We start from the raw sequence: 26,933 nt of genomic DNA on the forward strand, positions 1-26,933 counted from the left end.
CCGATATTTTTGAAGTGATAAAGTTTAAATTATACTAGTCGTCGGAATTCGGATGGAGATTAAATTACACAGGACTATTAATTACAATCAATGTACAGTAAAAATCGCAATGTAACGTTTAAAATCAGGTAATACCGTAGCCTCGATATATTTCGTTTGATTCATTTAAAAATAGTGTATGTTTAAATTTTTCTGAGTTCAGTACCTCCTCTGTTCCAGTACAAAATGTAAAAAGAATATTTCATAAATGCACTCATGACCGCATTACAATCGGTTCATCTTTTCGAAAAGATCAGAGTTCAAACTCGAACAATGTTTCATATAACAGTCAGTGACAAGGCAATGGTCAGATAAAAGACCAAGCGTAAATATTTCTAAATCAATATTAAAAAACCACAGTTTCAATATACTAAAAATAAATAAATATCTTTAAATAACACATTATCGTTTTATTACATCCTGTACAATTAAATACGCTCTAAATGCACAATCATTTCAAATCATTTCTCGAATATTTCTCTTGCATCTTATACTTGAACATCTGTCACACTGAAACTATCACACAACATTCCCTCAGAAGGTGTAAAAGACATCAGTCCGATTGATCGGGATTCACCGCGTGCACCTTGTTGTGCGCGTTCAAGGACGACCTCGAAACGAAAGACTTATTGCAATAGGCGCACTGGTAGGGTCTCTGTCCCGTGTGATAACGTTTGTGAATGACCAGCGTGGAGTGCTGCGTGAACGATTTCCCGCAGGTGTCGCAAGAGTACGGCTTCTCCCCCGTGTGAATCCTCTTGTGGACGACCAGTGTGCTCCTCTTGATGAACGCTTTCCCGCAGACGTCGCAAATCAGCTGTTTCTCGCCGCTGTGGAGCCTCAGGTGATCCTGAAGAGACCCCTTCGAGGACACCGACTTGCCGCACAGATGACACTCGTGCCTGTTCTCGCCCATGTGGGACTTCACGTGGAACACCAGCGAGTTCTTGTAGACGAACGTTTTGCCGCAGAACTCGCACTGGTGCTTCACGGGCTTGAAGTTCGGGTCGTGAACCATCAGGTGCTTCACCAATGTATGGTTGTTCGGGAACGACTTGTTGCAGTAGCGACAGACGTGCTCCTTGGCGCCGTGCTTCACGTTCATGTGGCCGTGCAGCTCGGCGTTCGTGAAGAACCCTTTCTTGCAGACCTCGCAGTACCTGGTGTACTTGTCGAAGTGTCTTCTCTGATGAATGGTCAACTGCGAGGCTTGCACGAACGCGTGGCCGCAAACGTCGCAGACGAAATTTCGTTCCCGGGTATGGATCCTTCGATGGACAGCCAAGGTGTTCGTCCTTTTGAAGGTCTTCTCGCAGATGTCGCATTGGAAAGGACGCGCATCGCTGTGCGAAACCAAGTGGCCCTCGTAGAGGTTCTTCGTTCTGAAAAGCTTCGCACACACCCCGCATTGATAGCACGTCTGAGAGGATTGATCCGGCGACGAAGAGCTCTTCTCCGCGTCCTCCGTTTCTTGCTCGAGCCTCTGCAAGACCTCCGAGTTCAGCGATGAAAGCTCGACGGTTCTCGCAGGAATATTCTCGTTCTCGATCGTGGTCAAAACCAACTTTTCGATGCTTGAACTACTTCTTCGTCCTCTTGCCGGTTCTGTAGATCTGCGAAGAAAACGAGAAAAAGAGCTCCGTCAATAGCGATTCTTACTCTATCGATCTAGATGCAACGACAACTTCGGTTTTGCGGGTGGAATCTGTTTTTATTAAAAATAGGTCGGGTCGATTTACATGTAGCATACACTGATCGTACACGGGGAAACGAAGTGCCGAGTGGCTTTTTATCGATGTCCTCTTCTTTCTTCTGGAACGGAGTGTCGCAACTATGTCGAACTCGACATGATTCCGGTGGAAAAAAGACTTGCTGAACAACTCGAATTCTTATCTCAGACTTCTCTCACGGTACAACGAATACGTGGAGCATCCGCACAGCTTCTATTTCTGGACACATCGTCACACTGATTGTATAAAAATGCTTCTTAGGAAAGACGAGAATATAATAAAGCTGCTTCTTTAATTAATTCTATTACACACCTTACACAACTTGCTGTTACCCCCCCACACTCGCTCACTCACTCACTCACACACACACATGCGCGCGCGCGTACACAAGCACACAAGATAAAAGAACGTAAATTGTGTTCAACATTTAACCCACGGATAAATGAAAAAATATAAAAACATTAGCTTTATTTTCATGACATTACTGTACTTCTTCCTTAATTAAAACGGCGCGATGTCTGTACATTTATTTCGTATAAGGGTTAAATATTGCACTTCGTAATCGTTGGTACTAGTTTCGTGTAATACACTAAATGCATTTGACAAAGCTTTTATCATACATAATTGTAGCGTATAGTTCATAGTTTTGAAATGTTATTATCGGACTGCGGATTTTATGCATTTATGACAAAAATGAGTAGGTGCAATTTAAAACATTTAAAACATTGAAAAGATTGAAATAATTTAAGAATGTCCAAATATTATTGTCAACATGTTAGAATCATTAATGAGGAAAATAAATTTGTACTTAACTCTTGCAGCCTACAATTAATGCTTAAAAATTTTATTGTGCATAAAGATCGGCAGTCTAGTTATTATAAAGGTAAGAAGTAGCGTAAGTGGTTTATAGTATCCCAAGTGACGTGTTTGAGACACTGATGTAGAAATGTTCGGCCAGACAATATGTATATGTACAAAACCACAAAATTAGTAGACTATATCGTAGTTCGTGTAATCGTTTCAGTAATGAACACATGAAAAGTGTCACAGCTTATCGTATTAATGGATGAACCCTTAGTCAAAAATATTTAACCGTACTTTTTTGGTGTGATCAAAATCTGTGATTTAAGATGGTACTTGTAGTAAGAAATAGAAAATTTATTTTATTTTGTTGTTACTATATTTGCCAGACATGTTTGAGTAAATACTTTTGAAGTTTGAACTTACGTGCACTTACTATTTTCACATACGTGCACGGACACAATGTATGTTAATGGCGTGAATAACTTAGTTAATTAAAATGTTTAAAATTGGATAAAAATGTAATACTTATGATGTACAAAAGTGATTTGTATGATAACTGCTAAGAATAGCAGACTAGTCTTTAATTAATCAAAATCTATATATAAAATAATGATTGAAGGAGCCAATTATTTTTAAAAATCATATGATCTCAAAAACTGTATACTAATTTTGGATCTACTTAGATTTCTTCTCTTGAATGAAAATTCCCATGAATTTTCTGATCGTGTGCAATCACTAAATTATTAAAAAAAAAGTTAAAGACAATTATTTGAACAGTATGTTTTTCCCATACAAATTGATTATACTTAAGTTTCTTAATGAGTTTCTGTATATCATGGCACTCTGCAAGTTAGTAGATCACATAACTGTTACATCTCCCTCAATATTCTAATATGATTTTATTACTTAATAAGAACACACTTATTAAAAACCGAGTATATTTAAAAAAAAAGAAAAGCAAAAATATTCTACATCTTTTCGTACACTACTCGAATGTCAATGAAGTCACTTTTCTTCATTTATTTGTAATTGCAAAGTTTGTGTTTAAATGATAAAAAACTTAAGTACTAACGTATGACTAACTTAAATATTAGCATATTAATATAAGGTCGCTTTATACAGCTTAGAAACGACTTTTTGTTCATTCTACAATATTACAAATGTATACTTATTCGAAGTATTTAATATGTGCAAATTGAAAAAACGCGTTCCTCTTGTAATCAAGCTCATACATGTTATCGCGTTAATAAATTTCACAGCAATTCGCAGTCACTTCTCGTCAGACAAATTGCAGCTTCGGATTACTTGGAAAAAGACTGATTGTGAGTAAAAATAATTACATTAAACTAAATAATTGTTCAACACGTTGACTACCACTTCTGTATACTAAAAAATTAATTGTTAAACTATTCAATTGTATGTACTATTTATACAGATCGAATCAATGTCTTTCCAAAAACCTTCGATACAAAAACATCATGAAAAAAGAATTATGGTAACCAAGAATTAAGGCTCAGTAAAGACTATTGGTCCGCTTACTATATTGGTTTATCCATTGAAAGATGCTACATTCAAATTGTAAACTGAAGCAGTGATAAAAGAAGATTAATTTAATAGAACACTCGTGGGTAATTATTTGGAATAGGGGCGACATCGCCGATTTAAATGACCTTGAAATATGTTGTCAAGGACATCATCATTCTGAACTTTTTCCTACACATGTTACCGCTGCTCGTCCTTGGTTTTTTTTTTTAGATATTCACAACAAACTGTTACAATGACTATAGCAAAAGGAATTTAAAGGGCTCCTCCGCCCTCCCTGCACCTCCTCCACAAGAAACCCAGACCTATCTACCTCTAGCCCACTCGTGATAACTCACATTAATACAGTGAATTCTCGATATATGTCAACGCAACAGCGTCATGTATCATCCAGGAGATACACCCGAGCCGTGTTATGTTTACACTCCTCGGCGTCCGAGGCCTCTCACGGGGTATACCCCATGGTAGTGGGGATAATTCCGCGACGTTTATCATCCAGGCCTTGGCGACATATATAGAGAACTCACTATAATTATATTCATTCGTATACAAACAGTATGCCTACATTTCAGACGTGTTAAAATTACAACGCGCCGAATTGAATACGCGTAGGAATTTCAACGCATCAAAATAAAATGCATTGAGTTTGCAACATGTCGAATTTAAAGCATGTTTACACGCCCATAGTAGTTAGAACGCGCCGAGTTTCAAAAGCGTTGAAATTGCTACTCCTGATAATAAAAGAACATTTCTCCAATACATGCTGATGGGTTTTAGAGGTTTTGTTTCTTCGTCTGGTCTGGTCTCGCTCCGGTTAAATATTCTTTCCAAGATATCTTGACCGGATCGAGAGCAGAGCGTTACCGACGCGAGCGGGCCAAATAGTCTATACCGAGCCTGAAAATTCTCAATACATTCGATGCATATATGGACAGTGCTAATTGTAACTATTACCCGCTTTAAAGAAAACATGACGCACAGTCATTCATAACTTATATGTCCAAAAATTTGCTCTTGCACATTTTCCTTCATTACAACTTTGTTACTCTGAATGTTTTCGTTCACTCTTTCTATGCAGGGTGTAATGAAAATCGGTGACTAATCGGATAAGAACGCAATGTTTTTCATGAAAAATCAGTCAAAATAATAATCGTTTAAAGCCTTGTTTTCGGGAAAATCGCAACTTTTCAGCAAACGAGACACGAAAACAATATGTCAATTGTATCATCTGTGTTTAGTAGGAAGTTAGCTCGAAGCCTAATAGACTTCTTAATAACTGTACTACATCTGAAAAAGCGATGTGCGAGAACCCGAAAATGTACTGAATGGTCGAGTTGGGTCGGGTCGGGTCGGGTCGGGAAGACATCATGTCAAGGCGAGTTGGGTTCTCGAAAATTTCGGGATTCCAGAGAATTTTCGAGAACCTGTTCCGATCCAGAATAAAATTCTCAACCCGTCCCGCTCTGACATGTTCAGGATCTCGCAACCCCCTAACAATAAACCTACCACTACAGGTCAAATGACCGGTCCCATACATTTTATATCACAATTATTGAAATTATAAAGTTGCACCTTTTAGGGAATAAATCAATAAAATTATTTATTCCAGCACATATTGTAATAAAAATTGCACAAAATCTAAATAAATACAGCCTTGTGACTTTTATAAAATAAAACATTTTAATCGATTTGGTGCTTGGTAAATTTAGTGCTAGGCTTAGTCGTTGAAAAACCTATTAACAAGCTTCCGGTAGGTAAAGTATTACGTGATAATTTCTCCAAAAAAATCACTACATTATACGTAAGACAATATATTGCTTTACAAATGGAATGGATACGGTTATGAAACAATTTATCAAAAGACCCTAAATTATTCATCTTTGTTTTCAAAGGGCTATTAGATAGCTACCGATAGATGAAGAGTAAAAGGAATCTTGAAACGAACAAAACTGGGATGTTTTCAATTTATATTGTCCCGTGAAATTTGTTCAGCTTGCATTATTTTCAGTACACCCTGCACAATACTCGAAGACAAAGTAGAAAAGCCAGTCGCCTGCTCTCATTCTGAAACGTTCAACGTCAATTACCAACCGGCGGCTCATCGCAGTCAAAGTCGTGCTCACTTCCTTTCGATATGCGACTTCATGTGCGAGTTCAGCGATCCCTGTTGCGTGAATCTCTTCTGGCATATCTTGCACCCGTAGGGTCTTTCTCCCGTGTGTGTTCTGAGGTGCACTATCAAGTACTTTCTGACGCTGAAGGCTTTTCCGCATACCTCGCACACGTGCGGTTTTTCGCCTGTGTGTATGCGCATGTGAACTTGCAGATACGCCTTGCTGGAGACTGATTTCCCGCAAACCTCGCAGCTGATCAGGTTCTCGCCGGTGTGTATCTTGAGGTGCACTTTCAACGCGCCTTTCCAGTAGCTCTCGAAGTTGCACATCGAGCACTTGAACTTTTCCCGTTCGCCGTGCGACTTCATGTGCGTGCCGAGATAAGCGGAGCTCGCGTAAGCTGTCTTGCAGATCCTGCAAACGAATGGCTTCTCGCCGGTGTGCGTGAGCAGGTGTCTCTCCAGGGTCTGCTTCGTGTAGAAGCCCTTGCCGCACATCTCGCAGCGGGCAACGTACTCCTCGTTGTGCTTCTTCTTGTGTAGCCGTAGGTCGTAGCCGGACACTTTCGATATCCCACACACGTCGCAGGTGAACCGCTTGTTGTGCTGTTTCAGATGAGTCTTCAAAAACTCCTTGGTCTTGAAGCGCTTGCTGCAGAGTACGCACTGGTACGGCTTCTCCTTCTGGTGCACCTTGATTATGTGCTTCTTCAACTTCTCGTCGTCGGCGAACGACTTGTCGCACTCGTCGCAGTGCCCGATCTCATCTCCGTTCCTCTCATGGTTCTGCCTGTGCCTCAGGAAGAGCGTCTTCTTGCGTATCCTCTTCTTGCAGATGTCGCACTCGTAGATCACCGAACACTTCCTGTTCGGATCACCGTCGTGGTAGAACGGTTTCATCGTTATTGCCGACTCTGATTCTGGTTCCGACTCCATTTCTAGTTTCATTTCTAGTTCTGGTTCTGATACAGGTTCTAGTTCCAAATGTAGCTCCGCTTCTGATTCAATATCTACTTCTGATTCAACTTGCGCTACTGGCTTAAGCGCCTCTTCCGATTCAAATTCTCCTTCTAGTTCAAGCTCTACTTCTGTTTCGGGTTCTGGTTCGGGTTCGGGTTCCAGGTCCAGCTGCGTCTCCGTTTCTTCGATGAACTCTAACGTCTCCGTGATTATTTCTTGCTGACTAATCTCCTCGTACTCTTCGACGCAAACCTCCTCGGTCTGGTACTTCACCAATTCCATATCCTCCAACGTGCTAATCGGTTCTATTATTTTCGTGTACTCGATCTTGACTTCCTCCTCGCACCTGAAATCGACAAAATTCGTCAATCAGAAATTACGAGACGGACACTTAATGGGATTATAAGCAGTAGGTGGTCTTAGGGGATGCTGTCTTTCGAGTTCTTCCGTTTAATAGACGGACTCTGCTAGTTCTTCTTCCGCTCTGGTGATCTAACGCCGGTTAGGATTCGAAGGTAATCGATACCACTCTTACAAGTAACACAGTTCGAGTATGGCTCTTGAGAAACGCTAGAGCATTGTTTGATCTTATTGCGATGGTAACTTGCAGACCGAACATTCGTTCATGGCTGAATAGTCAATGGGGCCTTCAAAGATAAATTGAGAACAGGGTAGCGATCGTTAACCCCTTGCCGTACTATCATTTTCACTATGATTAGAATTTCTTTATCCTCATTTTCTAAACGAGACAAAAATTATATCCATCGTATATTTGTTTCAATTTTTAAATGTTAATAATGGAAGGATACAATTTTATTTTGATTGAAGGGGAATGAATGAATAGTATTTATGTATAATAGTTTTTGTTTGAAATTCTTATTACGAGCCTGTATCGATATTATATGGCAAGGGGTTAAATGTGTGGCTAAAGGAAATTTCAATTTTTCAAGTTGGAATAACTTGTTCGTGCAGATATTTATTGTTACTAAACAATATTTCCTTCTTAAGGTTTAGGCAGTGCCTGATTCCGACAGCATGCAGTTCTGGCAACCTCTACAATTTCATTCGTATTCTTCATGGACCATTAAATCGGAAGCAGCATTTCACTCGTTAATATTTCATTTAATGTTGTAATACTGACAAATTCTTTATTATAAATTTTCAAATGATTTTACGTATCCTTTATCATGTATAATGCTAAAAATTAGTACTAACTACTGATTAAAAAGTTAGGAAAACAAAACAGCTTATTCTGAGGAAATTGATCATTTCCGTAGCATCCATTCAGATTCTGTTTTCAGACAAAGTTTCTTTGTTAACTTCTAATCCATTTAAAAAATTGTGATCATTGTATTAATATCTCTTAAAACCTAAAGAACTACTGAAGTATTTAAAAAAGGATTGTTCTATGTACGGTTTACAAACTTTATTACAATTTGTACAGTAACGTGTCTCTTATAAAATAACTAAATATAATTCCTTTATCATCTACACCAGGAGTATGTATAAAAATCGTTTCATTTTAAGACGCAGTGTCCCTTACTAATATAGTCAACCCTTCTATAACACAGTTGATTCGTTCTGCGTTAAGCGAAACGTAGAAATAATAGCAATCGCAAGGGAATGTATTCCGTGTTAAATAAAATCTATAACATACAAATAGAGGAAATGCTTCCCGTATATCGGGAGAATCGTGTTACATCGTAACCATATTAAATGAAATACTAAAGATGCAAATAAAGGAAATGCAACCCGTGTTATATCGAAACCGTGTTCTCGGGATGCCTCTCTATAGGATTACATTAATATGTCTGGATTCTTAAACTGTCCGAAAATGTCTGCTATGCATTGTACATGACTATGTATTAGTATGTGTGGAAGGTAGACTCTCTGTTTGTGTCAACGAAATAGTGTGATGTGATGGAAACATTCGTGTTATATGAGGGTAGTTAAAGTTAGTAGATTAGTAAAAAAAAAAAAGACTGGATTAGCAAATCGTGTTATTTTGAAACCCTGTTACAAGTACAGCATTATTCCTATAAATTATTCCTATAACCTACTGCCTCCTGGCCTGTAGCAATTTTTGCACCTTGTTAGAAAAGGGTTGACTGTGGTTTCTTCTACAATAATTCTAAAACTCATTATAGTCTCAAACAATGCCAGCGCTCGACATAGAAATTTTTATGCGAATTCTATGCCTGCCAAGAGACAACATTAAAACTCGAAATTTCATTTCGCGCCATCATGTCGACGCAAATGAGCGCTAAGGGTGCCGCGCTGGGTGAACCGTTTCTCGCAGATTTTGCATTTGTAAGGCCTCTCCCCGGTATGGGTTCTCCGATGTTTCACCAGGTACTTCCTCGAGCTGAACGCTTTCCCGCAAAACTCGCAGATCTCTGGTTTCTCGCCGGTGTGTATCCGAATATGTGTCTTCATGTACTGTCTTCTGATCAGCTTGCCGCAGACCTCACAGGCGACCTGGCTCTCGCCGGTGTGCGTCGAGAGATGCTCCTTGTAACAATAACTATAAAACGTCTGAAACTCGCAGATCTCGCACTTGTACCTCTTCCTGGTCTCAGGTTGGCTGTGGATCTTCATGTGACTCCTCAGATAGACCCTGTTGCCGAACGACTTGTGGCAGACCTCGCAGGTGCAGGGCTTGTCGTCGCTGTGCACGCTCATGTGGGTCCTCAGGGTCGCCTTCAGGTAGAAACCTTTGTTGCAGATCTGGCAGAACTCGGTGAACTCCTTGTTGTGCCGTCTGATGTGGATCTTCAGGTAGTACTCCGAAGTCAGTTTAGCGCCGCACACGTGGCAGATGTGCGGCGCACCGTGCAGCGTTTTGTGGACGTTCAGGTACTTCTGCTTCTTGAAGATCTTGTGGCATACGTTGCACTCGATCGGGCCGGTCTGCTTCTGGCTATGTTTCGCCGAATCGGTTCTCGGATCTAACCGATTCGCGTCGAAATCCTTGCAACGCGTTCGCCGATGCTTGAACAGCTGCATCTTCTTCGGGAAGGATTCGCGGCACGCGTCGCACGAGTAACTCTTTTCGGTATTGCGCAAAGATTTCCGGACGATCGAGAATTTACTGGACACGTCTTCGGGGCTAACTAAGACTCTAGCTTTCGGCATTGACGATTTGCGAGATCGATTCGGCCCGGCGGATGTCTGCTTCGCGATGTTGGATCTGCAAACAGATAACAAGACATATGCCGAAGTGGGATCGGACACGCTGCTCGGAAAATTTCGCTTGGCCTGCAAATATCGGGTTTAATGGACATCTGCGAGTTCTTAACACATTGTTGAATGGACGCAACGGTGTTTGCTGATTTTTATTAGAATTGTACAAACTCAGATACAGAAGATGTCATTCGACCCCCCCCAAAAATGAAAGGGATCTATTTGGCATTACCCGTTAACAACGTTTACAAAATGAGAGGTGGTTAACGATCGAATAACGAAATACGCCAATTGACGTCCTCGGTCAACAATGTGTCAACGTGAAGCTAGCGGTTTCAACTGAACATCCGAGATACTAGTGAGATGGTTCAGAGTTTGTTGCACAACGCAATACAGTGCGTGCGTAACATGCGAAATGTTATTATTATTTATTATTAAATATTAGAGCAGGTGAACGGAGCACTTACAAGTTCGAAAAATTCACCCATTTTCTATTTCAGACATAGTAAAATTTTTCATTCTTCACGTTTGTTTAAAACGTAAGATTGTGAGCAAAAATTTAAGTGTTCAAAGGAAACGTGTGAATGCTACGAGAGGATATTTTATGCAATAATTTTTAAAAGGGGCGAAACATAACAGACGGTAAATATCCTATTGTATCGTTAGATTAAAATTCTAGTTGTCAAATTGTCAGTTTTACGTGAGGACTTTCATTGCCAAATTATTCTCAATAAAATCTGACTGAAATAGAATAAAGTCCGTCTGGATAAATAGTGATTGATCTGCGCATTTTTGAAAGTCTGTTAGAATTTTTGAAATTCGAGATTCCGAACTATCTCATGTATTCTAGTATCTCGTGAGATAGCCGTGTAATGTTCATTGATCCGAGTATCTCATAAATTAATAACTTTAATCTAAACAGCTACACAGCTCATCTGTTTTCGTGTTGAAATGAAAATATTTTCTGTAGTCACGTTCGATTACGTTAATACTTCGTTATAAATGCTGTGCTGATACTGAGAAATATAGACTACTTACTGCATCATGCTCGACAAACTGCAAACGATTCCTCTTATGTTTCGACAGATTCCTTCGAGAAACGGTTCAAATAAGGAAAATAAAATATAAAGCGAACGGCTAGTACCGAAGAGTTTCGGAGACGTTTCGAATATTTATAGTATCGTTCAATTGAAGAAAATATATGACAAAGGAATTGCTTTAAGTTTTATTAATGCCATAGTAATATTTAATAAACATAAAATACTGGTCGTCCGTAGCTTAAGTAATGTAACTACTCGGTGCTGAGTATGTTAGAACACTTTATACATATACAAATACAATTTACATCTGCGCTATTTTTCAATTATTTATTCTTATCAAATACATACAAAAAGAGATTCTGTTATATTGCCCGACTCGGACAAATGAAAATTAAATGCCTGATGGAAATGATTGCGAAAAATATATCTATGCTCGATTCCAAATGATTTAACAAATAATTGTAGAATATAATTATAGAAAATAGTAAATGGTTATTTAGGGGGTTCTCGTACAACACAAGTGTGTATCGACAAACTCGGTAAACTCAAATGAACGAAAACAATGCAGGTTGCTGTCTATTGTTGATGGAGTATTTATTATCTATACTAGCCCGGATTTCCAGAAATTGTACAAAACCATTTCTTCGCAATGGCTATCATTGTATTCATATTGCTATTCGAAGATTAGCTGCAATTTATCTTTTCTTACGGAAAAATCTCTTTCGTATATTCATTAAAGCGATGTATCACACTAATTACAACCAAATATCAATAAAAAGTATCGTTCGTTACCTCGCAGGAAATACAATTCAGGTGAAGACACATTAGACATTTAAACACATGTTTGGGATTTTTAACTTTAAGTAGAAATTTGGACTTTTTTATTTTTATGTGTAGTTTTTGAAAAAAATCGCAAACTTTAATCTTGATATTGTCTTGTACTTCAACGGTAATAGATATGCAGTTGTATTATACATAATACTATTCTCTATGAACTCTCTTGAGCATGATACACTTTAATGTTTTATAAAAAAAAAATATTTTTTTATTTATTTTAGAAACCAAACCATTCAATAGTACGATCACAGATTAGACAATAATATCTTCTTAACTTGAATTTTAAAATATTCATTTATCACATGCCTAGTTTCTGCGATATCACAATCAAAAATCAATAAATAATGTTGACAGTTGAGATTTCACCATTTTTTATTAAATAAATAATTTAGAGTTTATTCGATAATGCATAAAATTACGTAGATATTTTACATAAACAATGTACAAAACATACAGCATTAATAACGCAAATGTTCAGTATTCGAAAAGAATAAAATAAATTAGCGCATTTTAGATGCCCCTCAATTTTTTTTTATATTACATTGTTCAAAAAAGTACAGACAATAATTTACCGCTGTTGAAGCACAAAACGTCTTCGAATTTAACAATTTGCCATGTTTCCGAAACTGATTTCTTCCATAACTACACACGAGGATTTAAAAAAAAATTAGAGAATCATATTCAACTCACGAAAATCCATTAGAAAAATCTACTCGAAGTTAAAGGTTCGAAGAAAGTTCAAATTTGTAGTAGCGCTACTACACAAAATTGTTTTTCAAATATAAATTAGAAAAAGCACATTTCCGTCGAATACGATTCAAGATAACAATAAATTTCAAAAATCTACCTGCCGAGACACCAATACACACGTGACGATTGCTTTGTACATTGATTAACATATCAAAAGTTATCACAAACTGAAGTACTTGTTCCAATGCAAACCTACGCTTAGACTAATCATGAATAATAATTTGATTCTTGCAGTCGATCGCCTTCTTGGCATATGTATGTCACGACGTTATTAACCTTCATCTATCGAGTTGATTCTTGCGAATGATAAGAGTGGAGTATACTAAGGCACTACAACTAAGGCACTAGAAATGCATTTAAGATCGGCTAATTTAAAGAAGTGCCTGCAAAGTTCGAGCAACTCGAATCACAATGAATCATTCTTCAGTATAAAATGCACTCAAGTATTTAAAAACAAGGATCTAAAAAAATTTTCGGAAAACGTGGACGGCTGCATGTCTCGAGAAAATTTATCGTTTAACAAGGCATACGTTATGAAATTCCAAAAACTATAATATCATTAAGAGCCACGTAATGTTTACACATGTACAAGTTTCGTTCGGTGAATTCATAATTCATTTCCAAATCGAAAAGTTCGAAGAAAAAAAAACAGGAAAAAAGAAAGATCAATATCATTTGTCTTGCAAACGGCAACAAAAAATGGAATTATATGAAAGTGTACGTAAGTATTGCGTTCAATGTTCGCGTATATCACTGTGCTATTAATTAGTTAATAGTAAATATAAAAAGATCTGAACTTCTTTAAAATCAGCTCTAACAGAAGTTCGAACTTAGGACTCGCTACATTAATACAATATTAAGGAACTTACGTGTATAGCACACTACACTTCCATTCAAATGCTAAACATAAATACCGCCACAGTCAGTGGCTACTTCCGTTCTCGAACTACGCATTGAATTACAATTTTAATCATTAAAGTAATACCGATATCGTATGTAAATAGTGTCGCAAACAAACAACAATATAAAACACTGAAATGCGCCAAATGCCAACAAAAGATAACAAACATCGTAGGTCGCTCTATACCGTGATTTTCTTATCGTATAAAAATTAACCGGCATTCAGCCTGCCAGTCCAAAGTAGCAAAACACCTGATCCATTCTCCTCACAGTCACGACATATTGCGAGTAGTGCATTCACGCCTGAACATAAACAATTCTCTTGTGCGTCTTCGCGTCGACTCGAACGTGAAACGTTGCACTTTACATCGTCTCAGAGTACAACACCGATATTTGATTGTCGCTCGATATGCTCTAGCTCGGTAACAATATAGTTACCGTATCGAGTGATTGGTCCATCTCCTGAACCACCTGTTCCTGTTGCAATTGCAGTTGCTGTTGCTGTTCCTGCTCTTGCTCATGTTCCTGTTGCTGACGAGCGTTTTGCTTGGCATGGGTTTTCAAGTGGGAGTTCAGCATCGTTTTCGAGGCGAACGATTTGTGACAGGTGGGGCAAGGGTACGGTCTGTCGCCGGTGTGACCTCGCAGGTGCACCACCAGGGTGGATCTTTGCGTGAACCTTTTGTCGCAGTGAGTGCACTTGTGCGGTCTTTCGCCGGTGTGGGTGCGACGGTGCACACTAAGATAATTCTGCGCGGTGAAGCCTTTGCCACAGTGGTCGCAAACGTGCGGCTTTTCGCCGGTGTGCTTGCGCAGGTGAACGGTCAGGTAGGTCTTGCTGGACACCGACTTGCCGCAGACGGGGCACGTGAACTCGTTCTGAGGACCCACGTTCCCGTGAGTTCTCATGTGCACCAGCAGCACCTGTCTCCTGGAGAAACGTTTGTTGCAGAGCTCGCAGTGGTGCTTCCTCTGCGGCGGCACGTAACCCGGCTGATGCAGCTTCGTGTGCAGCCTGAGACCCTGACGGTACCGGAACGTTGCGTTGCAGACCTCGCATTGAAAAGGTTTGTCATGGGAATGTTGATTGATCTGGTGCTCCTGGTAACTGTTGTAGGAGAAGAAGCTAGTGCTACAAATCTCGCAGCGATACTTGAAATCGTTGCTCTCTTCGTGCTTAATAACCAAACTCCCCGAATGCACCTCGTCCGTCTCGTGCTCCAGCTGATGCTCCTCCAGAGCAGCGCTCGACTCGCAACTACAGCCGCACAGCTCGCAAACTAGATGATCATCCGACAGCTGAACGTTACCATGCTCGTGCATCTCTAGATGCATCCTGAGAGCCTGCTCGGACACGAAACTGTCTCCGCAGAGACTGCACTGTACAATATTCTCAGTGATGATTATCTCGTCGTCCTCAACCTTCGGCACACGATCTGCGATCAACAGCTGCCCTGTTGTCTCTTCCCGTTCGAAAATCTCGGTCACCTCGCAGTGCTCCTGGTCCTGAGGTAGCATCGCAAGCTTTGACACAAAATATCTGGAAAGAAGAGAGACACAAACCGGGGTCAATCAACGTGCATTTTTCACTGGTTCATTGTTTATACTTTATTCGATCTTTTCCATTCGGGGAGCGTGTATCTTTAGCGAGATATCTATAGGGCGGAGTGACTACCCGTAAACGTCTACGAGGAAACGTTCAATCAAGTGCCTCGGTGCTTTCCAGTATTTCTTTTTATTTTGCGTTCGCACACTTCCTTCTTTCTGCTTACGCGACTTACTCTTCATTGTGTCTATTTGGCTATGATTGTTAACTTAAATTGAGTCGGTGCTACAATTATTTACTTGAAAAAAATAAGTATATCATTCGGAAGTACAGTAGAACGTCGTTCGTTACATACTAGCGATACCTCACCACGTAGTGTTCAAGATTCTGGAACTCGTGGTGGCTACGAAGAAAGAAGAAAAGATCAACAGTACGAATCACTATGATTGTTTATCTCCCTCGTTGCACAACATTTTCGATCCCTTTTCGCGCAACGAGCATGGTTCTACTGTATAATGACGAACGAAAGAAGCCCAGTCAGACAAATCTTTTGGCAGCAGATTTTGCTATTACTCGCTATGTTCGTGAGCAAAACGATGTCAATTTAGTTACAGGTTCCGACTTACAAGAAATTTTCCGCCGATTTACTATGAATTTGCATACTGTCAACAAAATCAGAACTTGATGCACATAGCAGAAAGGCTTGAAATGTGTGTGCAAACCTTGTCGTTCATGTTCCAAGAGCAAAACCAAGGAAAAATTGAATAAAACTAAGAATGTCCTGTTTCTGAAAGACCAATGTTTTGTCAGCTCATACCTTAGATTCACTATCAAAATTTGTCAACAAGCTTCGCCTACAAATACTAAGCTCAACGCGAAAGTAAACGGACCAGCGTTAGCCGGCAAAACTGACTGCAAATTCGTAGCAAATTGTTTACACGGGACATAGTTCCAAATAGTGAATTACACTTGTTAACCTGAATTTTTGCATAAACAACTCACTGCCACACTCAAATGTGTAATACAGAGAACTTTTAGTCTCGACAAGTGATATCATTCTTTTTCATTGAAATAATTTGTCTGTTAACTGATAAAACAACTTTTTCGAAAGTAGTATAGTAGAAAAAATGAAAATTAGCATAAACTTCCGTAGTCTACTAGTTGCTAAAATATTTATTTTATAGTATTTGCGAATGGGCGATAGTTATAAAAACATCCCTATTAAATATTGTAATTTTTATTATAAAAAGAATATGGTTAAATATTTAACAAACTATACAGTAATCAATAGTGAGTGATACGATCATTTTTAGCAATATGAATTTTCCGTTAAACACTTACCCACAAGTCACACTGTTTTACCGACGATCCAGACATGTGAAACAACTCCGCCATCTTGGTTTTACTCGCACAAATTTACCGCAAAATACGTGCAAAATCAAGATTTTTTCTGCTACAAATTGGCACTATCGTTTATAAAGCCAAATACGAGTTTCGAAAGATATTATAGAGACTAAATATCCAGTAATATGAAATGCGAATGTTTTCTGAACAAAACGTGAATTCAACTTGAATTTTACGATTCTACAGTTCTCTACATGTACATAATTTTGTTCTGTATGCTTCATAAATTATTAGATGTTTTACTTGCAAGTATATTTGCCACAATTTTCTACTAACGATGGTACTCATAATTATTTTTAATTAGAAATTACTAATGCGAAACATATATGCATCTCTGTGTCTAATAACATTGAAAACTTTAATTCGACGAAACATTACATTTACGACTGACATATATATTTTTTTTTGTTTTGTTGTTCTGCAACTTCTTAGCAACGAATTATTATTATTAATAATATTAACACCAGAAATCTTAGTGTTAAAGGATTATATAGAAATATTTAAGCGTCTTCATACTTACGTTTTATGAATACGGTATGCATCAGTAACTAACCAACCCTGTACTCACACTAATTCGAGGCACATGAATTCATTGCTATTTCTAGAACGCTAGGCTATAGTATTTTCCATTGATCAGTATCGTTAAAATGGTTGAATTATCCGTATACTTATAAACTATGTTGATAAATTATACGATAAGGCTTTTTCCTACAAATCTAGCAATAGTTTTGTAAACATCGAATAACTTCTAACATGCTACTATTATTATTTTCTCTGCTTCAAAAGGCTCTTACCTTCTCTTTCTCTCTACTCGATTAAAAATTTTCAAAAAATTTATGTTCTTTTAGGCACATTAATTTTCAAACCTAGTATCATTGTACAGGTACTAACTACAGTCGTGTGAAATTTCGCGTTCGAAAGTAACGTCTTCAAATCGAATTCCGAAGTCCCATAAGCTCAAATAATTTCGAGTATCTTACCATTTTACATACATAGATATTCACGTACGAACAATATCACAGTGACTGCATGCAATTTTATATATAGAATCAATGAACTAGTAAATCTTGTAATATACAGTGTATCTGTTTTAACCAGACTTGCTGTAATATCTCAGAGTAGGTTGAAAATATGATGGAAAGATTTTCGCAAGTCATTTGATATAAAATAGAGAGTATAATGTAGCGCAGATATTTTTCTTTTGAATTAAGTAGTGGGAGAGACCTTAAAATCAAGTTATACTTTATAATTCTATTATTTTCTCTATACTTTTTTATGCATGTTATATTTTATATAACATATTTTATTTTATGAAAGACTGTAAAATAATTACGAATCGATCTACTCAATTGTTAAAAAATGTCTCCTCCCACGAAATATTCATTAGAAATCAATAAAATATGAAATAATTATTTTCTATTATACCTACCTGTCTACTAAATGGCAATTTTGTAGATGCTTTGTGACTTGTATTTCAACATTTTCAAGGGGTGTATCAAAGACATTGTTTTTTAACGATCTCTAGAAAACGAAATTACTAAGCGAAAACAAACTATCATCGGGTTGCACCTACTCGAATACGGCACGATTTATACTATTCGCTTAGACACGGAACGGTTCCGTATAATAATACTTTAATAATACTTTTTTTGTTTAGTTTCCGATACATGCCTGTGCTGATACGATCGGATAGTATAAACACCTATATTCAAACGCATTAAACGGTGCGGATAGTATAAATCGACCTTTAGTCTCAAAAAGTGCTGCAATATTATAATTACACGAAAATATCCTCCCTTTTAAAAAGAACGAACTTGACTTTGAATCTTCCTTATTACTTCATTCAAGAATATTTATACCACATTATGCGCCCCTTCGTATCACGGAACTTTTAGAAAAATATTTTTGAAATTGTCCATCCCTTCTAAAATATCTCTGCAAGTCAAGTTAAAATAAACACAGCGTATACCAATCATCAATCAACAAATTCGATATTACATAAAAGAACAGCAAGCTACAGGTCGTTAAAAAGTTGTGAAAAAATCGCATTTAGACAGTTTCCTTTCACTTGCTGTTTAGTTTACGACAGTGTAATAGTAAACAACTTTAATGTACCTCGCCCTAGGATAAAATGACTTTCTCCGAAAGTGCGATGATTAACCTAGAGATCTATCCCTAACGACTAGAGAACGAATACTGATAAATAATACCACCCACTGTACATCGTAGTAACGGATCAAACTTCAATGAACAAGAAACTCTAACCGAGAAAAATCATTAACCTTCGTTAAACAGAACGTGACTAATCGTCTCGTACGTTGCAACGCGCGCAACGATCAATTAACAAAACCCCTCGGTGTATCCATCTATCTACCCGGTGGTTCTCAATGCTTTTTCATGTGGTTCAGCATGATGGTTCTGGTAACGAATCCTTTACCGCACAGCGTGCAGGTGTAAGGCCGTTCGCCAGTGTGATATCGACGATGAACGGTAAGAGTGGACGCCTGCGTGAATGATTTCCCACACATGGCACAAAGATACGGTCTCTCTCCGGTGTGGATGCGCTGATGCACCACGTAATACTTGCGATGCGTGAACCCCTTGCCACATACATCGCAGACGAGGGACCTGGACCTATGCACGGCCTTGTGGGTGGTCAGAGATTCGATGCTAGCGAACTGTTTCGAGCAAGAGTCGCACGGATACGAGGCGATCGACTTGTTCTGCGACGGGATTACAACGTTCCCGGCGATACTGCTAGTGACCGGATCGCCCGAAGGCATCATGGACGATGTGTCGGCGATTCTATCGTTACCGGTGATCACCGGTTTGTGGGTTTTCGCGTGATGATTGTACAGATTACGCGTCTCGAACCGCATCAGACACCTGGGACATGAGTACGGTTTCTCCTGACCGACCTCGTGCATCCTTCGATGCCGCTCGAGGAGCGTACGGTATCGGAAACTGGCTTGGCAGCGATCGCAGGCGAACGTTTTCTCGACATTCGACATCGGCGAGGTCGATATTGCCGAGATCGGCGCGCAAGATGTTGCCGGGACGGTATGCGTCACCTCGTGCATCCGCAGGTGGCTCAGAGTGAAGAAACTCCGTGAGCAAATGGCGCACGAGTATCTCACCGGGTTGTTCTCGAGGTTGTGCTCGTATTCCGGCATCGCCAGGTGGCTAGTTCTCATATGGTAGTTCAGCTTTAGGGCGCTTCGGAATTCAAGGCCGCAGGTAGGACACGGATGGGACTCGACGACGATCTGCACATGGTCCAACAGGTTTTGGTCGGAGCAAATGGATGGCAAGTGGGACGGGACTGTTTGGAACGTCGACTGCATCATCGACGATTGGTTCGTGAACATCGAGCTGTTCTGAAGCAGGGTACAACTCAGGGACAAACCGGGGTCCCCGGTCTCGGGTGACGGCGACAGTATCTGACGCAGCATCCCCGACAATCCACCGAACGTCTCGCTGCCTTCCCTGAAATCGACAAAACCCAACGAAAATGCATCGGAGGACAACCGTACAGCGCACACATAACATTGCCTTTGACTCAGTTCGGGTGTTCTTTGGTGTTCTCTATTGGCTAGAAGGCGGCGGTGTAACAAGATAGATCAAGCGGAGATGAAGACAGAGAGAAAGAGAAAGAAAGGAAGAGAGAGAGAGAGAGAGAGAGAGAGAGAGAGAGAGAGAGAGAGAGAAAGAGCTGACCTCTTCTTCCGCGGTGTGTGTCGCGTGTGTATTGTGTGCATGTGCGATTACCTACAAAGTGCGATCGTGCACAGTGCTCCAGCATCGTGTTCTTCATCCTCCAGACACAACAGAGATTTAGTGCGACCAGAGTAGCACGTGCGAACCGATCTTAGGAGAGTTCTGTCGTCATCGTTACTGACGGAACAACGTGTATATCTCTTATTGATCTATTCCGCTCCAGAAGATCGAACATGGTTCTTTATTACACTTTACCTTTACGTTTCTACGATACAGTGTCTTGTCCTTCATTATATATATATTATATACGCGTATTACTATTAAGATATACGTATGCTGCTAAATAACGTATATAATCTATTCCTTACGAATTTGTTATTTGTTAAACGGATTAGTATAGCTGAGTATGTGGAAAGAAATCAAAACGGACCGTGTGTTCTACTTCTCGACTTACATTAGCCCTTCCAAATTTATCTGGAATCGTGAGAAAAAGATTGGCACAAACCAAGGGAGGAATGAAAAGGTTTCTACAGCAAACCAACAGAAGGAAGGAGAAAGTTAAGCTACGAGACTTGTATAGGCAAGAAAGTTAGAAGAAAGCAAACCCTTGCTAAAAGTTACTAGATTAGGTAATCAAAACAAAATTCAATATGTTATAATAAAAATCGGATCCTCACCTTTTTAAAGGAAATCCCATGTGCGCGGACCTCTTCTTCGCCTTCGTATTAACACAAACTTCGGAAATACATGATTTTCTCTTTCCGGAAGTTCAATGAACAAAAATTGTTCTGTTCGCAGTCGCGCGACTGTGAACGTGGACATTGCAACCATCGATTGCAACATCGAACAAATGTTATGGAACCGCGACCGCGAAGTGGTAAAATGGAACAGTTTCCTGTTTCTATCGTCGAATGGTTCCAACGGAAACGTGAAAAGTTCCTGAGCCACGCAGCGATCGGTGAAAATGATTCTTGCGCGAATAAACCCTTGATAAGTGTATTCTGCGCAAGAAAAAAAAAAATGCGGAATAAAGTACAGAAAATCGGCGACAATAATACCGATGGACATGTAAACACACCTCCAGGCTTATTAGGGAAACACGTCAGTCGCGATTTCAGCAAAAACGTCGTTACAAACAACGGTACCGTTGTCGTGGTCGAAGCGTAAAAATCATTATGGTCGCTGCACAATCCGGTGCGCGAAATAAATGTTCGCTTGGTTTCGAGGCGCAGCAAATTTCCAGCAAAAAAAATATGCTGGAGCGTGCACGACGATCCCACGACCACCGGAGAAATTGCAACGAACAAACGCGACATCGTGTGACCAACAAAGAAAATCATGGATATCAACCATACATAATGCTTATAGATTACTCGATGAAAAACAATCTTGTAAGTATACAAAAATAGGATACTCGCCTTTTGAAAAATACATGAAACGTCCTCTTCGTGCTTCGTTTGTTGTGCGACGATTATTTCTTCGTGTATTCACGATACGTTCGTTGTCTTACTCGTTCTCGTATATCCTTTTCGATATTAAAATGATGATGCATGTTTTCATTTTCTCTCATTCGCAAAACACTATTACTACGTTGAGTTGGCGTCAACGAATGAAGCCAGCCATAAACCGGGTCGTTTGTGAGCAAAATTATGGCTAATAAACGTATACGCGCGCCACCGTCGGTGGGCTTTTTTATTTCGTTCAACGTAGTGAACGGAACGACAGCACTTACAGACTAACCGATATGCTAATGGTAACTATGTGGTCCTGACGATAATTTAAAGCGTAGGTATTGGAAAGCACGAAGACGACAAGAAACGGTATTCTTAAACGAATTGTACAGGACTCGGTGCGACTGATGCACCGAGTGATCTTACGTATCGTGACGTTAGTTTTACGAAAGTTATTAGTTTGTGATTTTTTGGCGGCCAATTTTCGGCCGTGTGCGGCATTTTGTGCCTTCACGTAAGCGTGGCATATTGATACTGACAACATGTAAACATCTGATTCTCGGCTGAACAGAGGGATCGACTAATTCCTTCGACAATGTACACAATGAGATGAAACTACCAATTGAACCGTACAATGAAAGACACATGTGTTAATAATTAGGCGTGTAATTAGCAGAATCCCTCTGTTCACTTATTGTACACGTATGAATAATAGCTAGGGTAGAGTTCATTTCAATAGGAGTGTCAGATAAACGATAAAGAAGTTGAATCCTTTGCGATGTTAAATGAAGTTTAATGTTTTTTTAGTGAAGCCGATCTTATTGAAATGAATTCTGAATACATGCTATTACATGTAAAAATATATGAAAGTATTTTGCAATTTGGTTTAGAATGTTTTTGTTTCTGCTTACGGGTATTCCTTACTCATTTTTACAGCGTTATGAATATATCTTTGTGACAATTCTAGTCGAGAGAAATTTCGGAAATAATAGTCCGTTGTGTTCAGAGAACTTGCTTACCAAACTGCAAAATACAAAGGGCCAAAGATGGTTGTGGGGTGTGTACTAACTTACCTTACAAATACATTGCACCTCACGTTCTTGAATCGGGCGAATAACTCTTTTATCTATACTCTAATATCTTTTTTCAAAAGATAAAGTTTTCTCAAAAGATAGACTATAAACTATTAGATACACATAATTTCAAAATCTATTGCACTTTAAAATAGCATGTAACAGAAACAAAGTAAAAATCGACAGACGATATTTTGTAACAATGTAATATGAAATTCTCAATTTAAGCAACAAATTGAACTAAAATCAAATATTGCAAGGATATAATCGATAAATTTTGTGAAACTATAATGAATTGATTGTGTAAGTAAAAAAATAAAGCTAAATTTCAAAATGTTAGATACAGCAATAATAAGAATATTTGTGTGTGTGTATGCATTCTCCACAACAAGTTTGCACCTTTGGCCCTGAAAAAGAATCAAACAAGGATTTAAAAAACTCACCCAGTTTTGGGATCCCCATCTGCTGGTTGCGGTATTGACATCTCAGGCAGATCTGTGATTTTCTGTTGTTGCAATCCTGAAGGACCAGCCTCATCACACGCCAAAGAAACATTTACAAAGGTCGTAGGTTCTATAGTTCTACTGTTTGGGTCTTCTTCGCTTTCTTCTTTTACAGGTAGGCCTACAGTATGTGCAAAATATTCTGAATATAATACTTAAGCATAGCAATTAAATTATTCTGAAATACAAAATATTGGAAAACAAAACTGTGAAGTAGTAAAAAATTGTGCTAGCTTAATATATACCTTCATCTACATCACACTCGTCGTCCGAATTCTCTTCATCTTCACTACTCTCTTCTTCGACTTCTTGCTGCGTCGAGCCGGTTTGATTTTGTGATATTTGGTTATGCGTAGCTTGCGAACTTGGACCAGGCACTGCTTGAACATTTTGCACAGAACTGCCACTTGTGTCCATAGGAACTGAGGTTATTTGTTGTTGCTGTTGATTAGTAGTGGATATCATCATAGGAATACCCAGGCCCATGTTGTCCATCATACTCATGCTCATATTGTTTTGATGCTCGCCCACTTGCTGCATCACACCACCATCTAACCTGTTCTCTGTACTCTGTTCTTGTTTCATCACATTCTGCAAGTAAACGTTTAAAAGAAATAGTAATATTTCATACCATGCATTTTATAAAAAAGAAAAAATAAAATAATATGTAAGAAATGTATGTATAACCTCTAAAAAATTTTATTATATCGAACCATCAAACTAAACAAAAATTTTGTAGAAATATTTTACAATGGCAAACGTAATGGCAAAAAAATTAAATATGAAATTAAGAAACTTACAAAGTGTATCTCAAAATTATTTTATCTCAAGATATAATTGTAACTAAGGACAAATACAGAACTGAACATCTTGCAAATAAAAGAACATCTATACTTTTATGTTTTCCATACATTATAATATATATATACATGTACATGTGTTACGTATATACATATACACAATGTAGGCTATTTATTTTTCTCAAGTGACAGTCAAGGGGACACTTGATGGAAAATGAAAATAGCAATTACCGGATTGAGTACATTGGAAACATAACCCTGTTTGCCGCCTTCCACACTGACTTCCCCCAGCCATTGTAGCAGTCTCTTTTCGGCGTTTGCTGTTGTATTCCAAAATTCGTAAAATAATTCTATTTTATACACACAGTCATCGCATATTTTCTTGGGTAGTTTGTCTTCTCTCGCAACCTGTAACGACGTACAAAAAACAACGCAATTAAAAATAATGTTTCACATAAGCATAAGGTAGAAACTAAAAATATTTCGCTGGCACTGCACATCTTGCAATTTGCAAGTAAGCAAAACACATAAGAAATGATTTTCGGTAAGTAACAATGTTATTCGTTAGATTATTTCGGAAAATAGTACATCATAGAATACGTCTACAGTAAATCGATCTATACACGAGCAGATCTACATCACTCTAGAATACGATAAAAGGAAATTATAAAACAATAATAATAATATATTGTGCAGTCAGAAACGCCTATGGAAGAAGCTGCTTTAAAAAAATATTACTACAAGTTGTATATATTTTATAACAGAAACAATGGTATGGAAAGCGAGATGTCGAAAACGAGGACGATTATTCAATTAGAGTAATTGTCCGAAGAAAATTAATATTACCCATCATTACTCGTAAATAACAAAGCGAGGGAATACCCGGTAGGGTGGCGGGGGGTGAGAAAGAAAGAAACCTACGAAATTTTCGAACAAATGAATAAAAGCGCGGTAAAATTCTGAATAATTGTTGGCGTCGTGGGCGAGGTAGATTGGTCTAGTGAGAAGAAAAGAGAAAGGAAAACACTGCAACACCAGTGTACGGGCTATTGCGATGTCGCTACATTCAGGCTACTTTCAATTTGCTTCATGAATATCATCGGTGTACAGGGCGATCTCCGAAAGAAAGAGAACCGAACGCATATCTACTGGGAGGTTGAAAAGTCGTGGACGGCCCAGGAAACGCGATGTAGCTATGAAAATGCACAAGATGGCGGATCGCCATCGTCGATGCGATGGCGTAGTTGGCTTACCTTGACCGGTAGACAGGCGGCGATCTTCAGAAAAAGATCGTTCCCCTCGCCCTCGAAAATCGGCACCGAAACACGGTCCTTCACGAGACACAGCCGACACAGGTCCAGATAATCGAGGGAGGACATTTTACCGTGTAAAACGCCAGCTCGAGACGCAAAGCCGCGCCCGTAGACGCGAACGATGTTTCAACCCAAGCCGGAGAAGACCTCGCGTTCTTCTGTACGCGTCGTTTGCCCACGGAGGTTCGGTCAATTCCGTTCGTACTCGGCCGTCGTCGGCGCGCCACGGATACCTTCGGAGCTACTCGGTGGGTCAGTTGCGTATCGATCACGTCGCACTCGAAGCCAACCGCTTTTACACACGAAGTTTCGAATATTGCGAAGGCCCCTTCCGTGTCCGAATAGAAACGTTATTTAATACGAACTCGTTGCGTCACACGGAAAATCATTTGCCGTATTACAGGAAGCTTAAGCTTTCACGGGTATATTATAAGTATTCGATTCAATTAACCGCGCTCTCGCCAATCCGACTCTTCTGCCGTGTTCATGTTAAATTGAAAATTCTGCAAGATGGCTACGATTATTGCCGGTTCGATTACGCATCGCTCCTTTTCTAATAGTCATAAAAAATATGACGTTATGACACACGGACGAAGGAACGATACGCGGTAGATTTATCTTTGATATGTACCGATTGATCGGCCAGGTGTTTAAGAGGTCGGCCGAGTTAATGCAAACCTATCAAATTTTCATGAACAATTACTCCCACCTCTGCGTACGAACAGCGTCACGCATGATCAAACTGACGGGTACTGTAACTTCAATGGAACACGAATCAGAGTTTCGCGAGAAATATTTGTTTCAAGCTTATACCATTTCATATTTCAAATATAAATCCGTCTATCATTTTTATGATATTTCTTCGTAGTTTAGGCACGTTTAATTGGATACAAAGAAATCGATACATGGATTACATGATTTATTAAGAACCAGAATATATGTTTTTCAAGTAATATCTTGGAAAATACGTCATTATGAATTTAAATCACAAAAAATTCTATTGTGGTACAGAAAATTAGCTTTGAATATAACAATAAGATTTTGTTACTACTATACATAGTATACCATTGCATTTACGACGCTATGTGTATTACGGCGTTGCAGAATATTGAAATACGAATTAAACATGAATATTGATATCAACCCCTTTGATGTTTACATCGAATATACTCGTCATGCAAACATGACAAATTTTTAGTTAATGACGAATGTAGATCCAGTAAGACGG

At 39.0% G+C, this 26,933-nt stretch overlaps 2 protein-coding genes across 12 annotated transcripts in view; both read right to left on the minus strand.

Annotated features, from left to right (window-relative positions):
- The window catches only part of LOC143363861 (uncharacterized), a 71,771-nt gene extending 45,537 nt beyond the window's left edge, over positions 1–26,234 (minus strand). The window contains exons 1-5 of one of the 11 annotated variants that reach the window (XM_076804431.1): positions 25,646–26,193; positions 24,624–24,800; positions 23,838–24,183; positions 23,533–23,734; positions 5,739–7,534 (exon numbers count right to left, since the gene is read on the minus strand). In XM_076804431.1, the coding sequence (XP_076660546.1) occupies positions 6,235–7,534; positions 23,533–23,734; positions 23,838–24,183; positions 24,624–24,800; positions 25,646–25,771 (2,151 nt within the window). In that variant the 5' untranslated portion in view covers positions 25,772–26,193 and the 3' untranslated portion in view covers positions 5,739–6,234. Of the gene's footprint in view, positions 1–5,738; positions 7,535–12,440; positions 15,439–23,532; positions 23,735–23,837; positions 24,184–24,623; positions 24,801–25,645 lie in introns of those variants that run through there. The other 10 variants (XM_076804443.1, XM_076804403.1, XM_076804416.1 and 7 more) reach the window with 10 other exon arrangements.
- Positions 8,724–12,321, minus strand: LOC143364033 (uncharacterized). Its single transcript, XM_076804554.1, has 2 exons — positions 11,410–12,321; positions 8,724–10,378 (listed from the first exon to the last, which is right to left on the minus strand). Exons 1-2 carry the CDS (start codon positions 11,415–11,417, stop codon positions 9,418–9,420), a joined length of 969 nt encoding a protein of 322 aa, XP_076660669.1. The 5' UTR covers positions 11,418–12,321; the 3' UTR covers positions 8,724–9,417.
- Positions 26,235–26,933: the final 699 nt, after the last annotated feature.

The sequence above is a fragment of the Halictus rubicundus genome, chromosome 2 (assembly GCF_050948215.1).
Source record: "Halictus rubicundus isolate RS-2024b chromosome 2, iyHalRubi1_principal, whole genome shotgun sequence".
NCBI lineage: Eukaryota > Metazoa > Arthropoda > Insecta > Hymenoptera > Halictidae > Halictus > Halictus rubicundus.